The sequence below is a fragment of the Carassius auratus genome, chromosome 18 (genome assembly GCF_003368295.1).
Source record: "Carassius auratus strain Wakin chromosome 18, ASM336829v1, whole genome shotgun sequence".
Taxonomy (NCBI): domain Eukaryota; kingdom Metazoa; phylum Chordata; class Actinopteri; order Cypriniformes; family Cyprinidae; genus Carassius; species Carassius auratus.
Window position 1 is genome coordinate 14,471,211 of NC_039260.1, and position 7,388 is coordinate 14,478,598.

The 7,388-nt window shown below is 38.4% G+C and overlaps 1 protein-coding gene across 1 annotated transcript; it reads right to left on the reverse strand.

The window, feature by feature from the left end:
* Positions 1-3,815: 3,815 nt before the first annotated feature.
* On the reverse strand, positions 3,816-7,097 carry LOC113118812 (extracellular calcium-sensing receptor-like). The gene is made up of 6 exons (XM_026288222.1): positions 6,877-7,097; positions 6,497-6,788; positions 5,477-6,265; positions 5,177-5,404; positions 4,848-4,971; positions 3,816-4,711 (listed from the first exon to the last, which is right to left on the reverse strand). The coding sequence occupies exons 1-6, from the start codon at positions 7,095-7,097 to the stop codon at positions 3,816-3,818; spliced, it is 2,550 nt and encodes an 849-aa protein (XP_026144007.1).
* Between the last annotated feature and the right edge of the window lie 291 nt (positions 7,098-7,388).

A 7,388-nucleotide genomic window follows, 5' to 3' on the forward strand; every position in this document is an offset into this window, starting at 1 on the left:
TGAGATCTCTCATGCGCGCCGCGCAGGCTGTCTGTCAGTCACACACACACCACAAGAACGAGCGTGGCACACGCACAGATATAACAGTATGAAAACTCCCACTTAATAATAAAGAGTGACGATGGCGAAGATATTTGCTTAATAATATTATCATGCACATTTTATCTTACCAAACATTTCTAATTTGCGATATTATTAAGACGTTTGTATGTGAGATCTGCGAGATCTCTCATGCGCGCCGCGGAGGCTGTCTGTCAGTCACACACACACACACAACAAGATTGAGCGCGGCGCATGCACACGCATACGAAAACTCCTGGTTAATACAAAGAGTGACGATGGCGGAGAGAGCAAAACGTTCCAAAGTGTGGTTACACTTTTCTAGAGTTGATGCAGACAACGCTAGTTGTCATAAGTGCAACAAAATGTTTGCATGTAAGGGCAGAAACACAAGCAATCTGTCTAAGCAACTTTCAAAAGTGCATTATGTGCAGACAAAGAAATGCAATGTTTTCGACTGCCTAGCTAGCTCGTCTCTGGTTGTTGCCTCATCTACGTCTGGTATGTATGCTAAAATCATGTTGAATCAATGTTCACGTCACGTCACGTCATTTAAAATAAATTTAAAATCTCCCTGGTTTGTTACTCTACTTGTTTTTAAAATTCCAAATAATGAAAAATCTGTATGTAAATGTAATATATATATATATATATATATATATATATTTTTTTTTTTTTTTTTTTTTTTTTTTTTTTATCTGCAGCTACTATGAACCAACCAACTCCTCTTAACACCTTTGGTCCAAGACAAGCCCAAAACCCCTTCACCCTCAGCTAGTGGGAGGATGCCTGAGGAGAGGTTGAACAACTGCCACTTAGCCTTGACCAAGTTCATAGTGAAAGGCCAGTGGAGTCCAACTGTTTTAGGTAACATTCTGTCAATATACATTGCACAGTATAGTATGTAGTTATAATAATTTTTAGGATATAAATTAATTACCAAAAGGGTTGTATTTCAGTCCCATTATGCCTGTTTATAATACAATAAACAACAACACAATTTAATAATGATAAAATAACAGATTATATATATTTTTTTTTTACTGTAGGGAAATGTGCAGGGAACTCAACCCTAAATATACCCCTCCTTCCAGAAGTTTCCTCAGCGACACCTTAATTCCTTCCTGGTATGGTGTTGAAAAGGCCAATGTGATCAGTGAGTTGAAAGATGTGCCAAAGCTGGCCATCACATCAGATGGGTGGACCAGCCTCCAGCAAGATCACTATCTCATGGTTACAGTGCACTACACAAGCCAGGGCAGTGTAAAAGAGAAGGTTTTCCACACCAGGGCAGTATACAAATCACAAACTGGCGATGTAGTGGCTGAGGAGATCTCAGACATCCTGGAAGAGCTTGAGATGGATTAAGGTGCTCCCAATCATTCTCATGTACATGAGAATGAGAAATCGATCCAGAGTAAACCTGAGCCCTTTTGAAATTCTCTTTGGCAAACCACCATTTGTGGGTATTGAAAGGGGTAAACAACAGCTGCCATCTACAGAGGTGTGTGAGCATGACACGTTGAGTTATCGTAAGGAAATGTCTTCTCTGTTGTCTAATGTCTGTGTGCAGATGAAAGCTGCTCAGGAGAAGGTTGCATAACCTGAAACCAGGAGATTTCGTGCTGGTACGAGATCTGAGTAGAAAGAGCTGGAGGGCGAAAAGGTGGCTGGGACAGTTCCAGGTGCTTTTGACCACTCACATGGCTGTGAAGGTAGCAGAGAGAGCAACGTGGATCCTGGCCAGCCACTGCAGAAAGGTCCCACAGAAAGGAGTGGAGACACACATGTCAACAAGGCCAGAATCCAGCCTAAACATCAAGCGTCCTTATCAGCGGGAAGAGCAAGGTTAAGACTGAAAAACAGCATCCAAGTAGTCTGCGCACAATTGAAAAGATAAATATGAGCATCATAGTTAGGTACATCATGTTGTTTTTATATTCCAGACTACAGTGACAACGTTACCAATATCATCACCCAGATGAGAATGGCCGTAAAAGAGCCTAAGCGTACACATAATGCTGCTAAATGATTTTTGCTGCTATTATGTCTACCATGTATTTTTTAGTTGATATCCAGCTCAGTACAGAGACTGGTGAAGTCTAGAATTTCACATCAAATGGTTCAAATGACTGTGTACAATTAAGACGTTATCATGGATTTGAGTAGGGAGAAAACTATTGATGAAGGGACTTACAGTAGTGGAAGCTACAGTGAAATGTGTTAAATATATGAGATTTATTTTTTCTTTGAAGTAAGTAATGTTCAGGCCTATCTGATTCTATACTGTTTGCTTGCTTGAAATAGGGTCTGTCCCCATACAACAAGCCTTAGCATAGTTTCTAACTTCTTTTACAAACTTAAGAGGGTGATCATTTATGAGAAAATCAGAGATGAAGAGTATAAATGTGATGATATGCCTTAAGTTGCTTTATTTTGAATTATGTTTGTATTCCCGATTGCAATTTTTTGATTTTGAATTGTGTTTGTATCTGTGAGGTGACTGAGGGTCTGACTTATGTCAGAAACACAGTAACAGTGTTTTACTCGTTTAGCCCGGCGCCCAGAGCAAACATAATGTTAAGTTTGTAGTGAAAATATAACCAGTAGTAATGAATTTTTATGTTTTAGTGATCAATGAATGATAAAAAGGGGGACATTTTGGTGGAAAAATTAATTGAACATTGCTTCAGTATGCCTATATATGCATGTGTTTTCTTATAATTAATATGTGTTATTTTGAAATTCACACATCTAACCATATGATTCAATATTCAAGTGTGTGCTAAATAAATGTGTGTGTTTTTGTGGTTGTTGCAGGCCTTCCACAACACTCACTCATCCTGGATGTCAAGACCAGGTGGAACTCTCTATATCTAATGATAGTTAGATTTATGGAACAGTTTCCACCTATCCAAGCAGCAGCCTTGGACCCAAAGCATTGTCCAAGGACAACCTGGATCGTCTGAAAGATGATGAGTTCCATAAGGCTTAGGAGTTTGTCCAGATAATGAGAATCCTTTATACATCCACATTGTGTGTGTCATGTGAAAAAAATGCCACATGTGGACAGATCTTACCCATCCTTCAAAAACTGGAAGAGCATTTTACTCTTTACCTTGTTTGTGGCATCAATCAAAGAGAAGGTATGGGAAAACCTCTCACAGTGATATCAGAATGATGACATTCAAGCCTTCCTGCATGAGACCACAGCAATGGACCCCAGATTCAAAGGGAGGTCAGTCAGTGATGCAACTTGGGACAGACTCTGTCTGACCTTCTTTGCAAGGAATAAAAGCTTTCTTTTTAATAATACCCGGGAATGAGTCTGTTTCTCATGCTGATGAGAGTTGATTTAAATTTTGCCACGACAACACTTAGGCCAAATAGGAAATATGTTATTAAGAAAGCCTGAGTCAGAAAGCCTAGACAGTATAGTGCAACGATTCTGTAGCTACCAGTACTCATCACAAGGGAATCCATCAGTTCAGAGAAGCTTAATGTTTTTTTTTTTTTTTTTTTTTTTTTTTGCCAGTTTAACAGCCATGTTGAACCTTTTAAAAATTTTTAATGAAAGCCAGTCTTAGTATGCAAAAGCATAACACTGGTGATTTTGCAGGTATTGTTTTTATTTTTTACATATGAAAGATTTCAAGATATTTTCTGTTGTTTTCCCAAGTTGATTTCTCAGAATACAAAGGAATGTATCTTTTTTAAGTACATGTTTATCACAGAGCTTAAAGAGCTGTAGATGACTATTTCCTCATAATTTGTTTCTTTGTGTTTAGCTCTGGTTTTAACAAAATTATGTAACATTTTGGAGCAAATATGCATAATAGTAAACCAAAACTTGAAGCTAAAATTGCAAATATCTGCACAGCGACAGTAAATTTTCCAGGAGAACTGACATAAGCTGGGATAAATGTGAGCCAGACAGCACAGAATATGAGCATACTGAATGTGATGAACTTGGCTTCATTGAAGTTATCAGGAAGCTTCCGAGCAAGAAAAGCTAAAAGAAAACATAAGGTGGATAGCAGACCAGTATAACCCAAAACAGCCCAGAAACCAAGAGCTGACCCTAAGTTACATTCAAGGATGATCTTTTCTCTATAATAGCTTAAATTCATATATGGGAAAGGGGGGGATATTGCCAACCAAAGCACACAGATAATCACTTGTATTATTGTTAAGGAAACAACACTGAGTCTTTGCTGAAGAGGCCCAAACCATTTCATGACATTACTTCCTGGAAGTGTAGCTTTGAAGGCCATTAAAACAACTATTGTTTTCCCGAGAACACAGGAGATACAGAGAACAAAAGTGATCCCAAACGTGGTGTGACGCAACATACAGGACCACTCAGTGGGCCGACCAATGAAAGTAAGTGAACAGAGAAAACACAGTGAGAGCGAGAAGAGCAACAGGAAGCTCAGCTCTGAGTTGTTGGCTCTGACAATAGATGTTTCTTTATGAAGATAAAACAGAAAAGATACCATTGCTGTTAATAACACCCCCATTAATGAGAAAATACAAAGCACAATTCCCATGATTTCTGAGTATGACAGGAATTCAACCAATTTTAATACACATCTGTCTTTGCTCTCATTCGACCAGTACTCCAAATCACAAGGAAAGCAGTCACTAGAATCTGTGAAAAATTATTATAATTTTTTTTCAATATAAAAGGAAACATTAGTGAATGGGGCATGCATTATAAAGCCATGTGACAAAGATTATTACACTTCATGCTCACATAATTTCATGAGAGTTAATATACTATTTACCTGTGCCATTACTGATTTCTCCATCTGCACAAGGGATACAGTCATAACAGCAGACAGGTCGTCCTTTTTGCACTGCCTTCCTAGTGCCGGAGGGGCAGCTCTTACTGCACACGGACACAGGCAGCTATGATAAAAAATACATGTCAAATAAAACCACACAGTAATACTGGTTTAAATTAGTAAAATTATTGATTTCTCACTTTAATTCTATTGCTTTTATACACATGTTGTCATATTTAACTGACTGTTATTCAGTTATTGTCCATTTCATGATTCAAGCAGTTATTTTACATGCCCTTAATAACTTCTCATATAATATTCTTATGTACCTGTCCACTTTCCTCTGTCCATAGTATGTGTTCCAGATTGACCTGAAGACGTTGTTCTGAAGTAACGGAGCTGTCATAAAGGCCTACATGTTCAAACTGCAAACTTCCATCCTCAGCAGGCTGCCAGTTAACAAGGTCATATCTTGCCACTGGATCACCACTTTCATCAAAGAAGATTTCTTCACCTGTTTTAACAGTGAATCTCACATCCCTCATATACTTCAACACCTAAGAGGAAACATCAGGAACATTATTCGTATTTTAATTAGCTTCAATATGAACTAAGTGTCCGTCACTTACCATTTGTGGTGTAGGCCATACTCCTTTGCTGCTGTTGGCTGAGGATGTGATGTCTTTTAATACATTATGTAATGTATATGCAACAGCATACACTGCAGTATATACCTTATTTACTATTCGTAGCTCTGATACGTCAGTATATTCATTTTGCAGCTCAGCAAGTCTCTCTGAGCCAGTACAGCCACCACTGCCATTGTTCTTGAAAGAGCACTGAAAGGCTGTTTCCCAGAATTCTTTGAAAAGTTCATTTTTTTTATCTTGTTCAGGGTGCACATTGACTAGGAACTCATGCAAGCCCATAATTTTGGCATTTGCTATAGCAAAACCCACAGCTCCAGAAAGAAAACTGTATTCCTTTGTTTCTGCAAGAGTTCGAGAAGTAATCCAGGATTCACTGCCAACCCACTGCAGCCCTGTGATGTTGTGCTGTGAAATTACTTTCAGGAGGGGGAAAAAATCACCTAGTGCTATAAAAGCCACCACAACCCTGGTGGTGCCCTTTTTTATCACCTCTAGTGTCTTCAGAAACTGTTCTTGTGGATCATTGCTTAATATGGCCTCTGAGTATTCAATACAAACCCCTTCTTCTTTTGCAGCCTCCTCAAATGCTAAAATTCCATTATTACCATAGTCATTGCGACTCCTTATTGTGCCAACCCAGGTCCAGCCAAAGTGCTTGACAAGCTGAGCCAGCGCTCTGCTTTGGTAATAATCACTGGATATTGTTCTGTAAAAGGATGGATACCTTTTTCTGTTACTCAGGCATGCACATGTGGCAAAATGACTGATCTGCAATATAAAGAAGCAGTATGTAATGTGTTTACCACACATTTATTTATTTTTGTAGTCTGACTTTTTCCGACTACATTTCAGTTCTTCTTCCACTATATAAGCATTCTGCTACAATCTATGCAATTCAGTGTATTCTTCAACATTTGAATTGAAGAATATATTTTAAGCATATGTTCCAGTGGTCCTTCATACTATGATTAAACTAACAAACAGCAGATAAGTTCTTACAACAGGTAAGCTGAATGGACCAACTACAGAAGCCAAGCCAATGGTGGGTGAGGATGTTGACTCTCCAACAATGGCATGAACAGCTGGTGGTCTAGAACAGGACATATCAGTCAAAGTGGCTTCATAACCATTCATCAAAGCAATGCCTGAGATGATTGTTTGAGCGATAGAGCGACATGAGTCATATATCTTATAGCCCAAATAAATACCAGGTAACAACTGTGTGCTGTTATTAATCTCCTCAATGGCAAAAATTAGTGTCTGAGCAAATTTAAATTCCCGAAGGCTTAAGCTGTGAAAAAAAAAAAACACCATCAGTTGTAATACATAATCAGAGAGTTATATTTAGGAATTTCAATTTTTTGTAACATTGTATTGACCTGAGACATGTTATTGGCTCTGGTTTAGAAATGTAATTATGCATCTTTAGCAGGGCATTTCTGTGGATTGAGAAAATCGCTCCAATGTTAATGTCTCTTTCTGCAGAAAGTAGAGGTTGAGCAGGCTGACCAAGCAGACTGCAGACTTGCGCTGAAACTGGCACAAAGCTGCCATGTACAATGAACAGTAATAGCTGCAGTAACACAGTCCTCCTTGCCATGCCAGTATGCATGTGAGGTTGGATCCTCTGAGGCAAAACAGTGCTGCCTTTTATCATACCTTCAAATGCCCTTTGGGACATATTAAGTTCTTAACTCTATTTTGCTCATTGGACTCATATTTATTATAGAAGAAGAGATATTTAGCGGGTAACACTTCAGAATACAGTTCCACCAATCCCTAATTAGTACTGTTCCTGAATAACTCATAAGACCCAAAGTAAACAGGTTAATAATTAATTAATTAATACATCCTTCCGAGGAAAGTACTAATTATTGGGATTTATATTTTA

Coding starts and splice junctions, on each gene's coding strand:
- LOC113118812 (XM_026288222.1), bottom strand. CDS start 7,097: ATGGCAAGGAGGACTGTGTTACTGCAGCTATTACTGTTCATTGTACAT. Junction 5,405..5,476: donor TATGGCCTACACCACAAATG/GTAAGTGACGGA, acceptor GTTTCCTCTTAG/GTGTTGAAGTATATGAGGGA. Junction 4,712..4,847: donor AGAAATCAGTAATGGCACAG/GTAAATAGTATA, acceptor AATTTTTCACAG/ATTCTAGTGACTGCTTTCCT.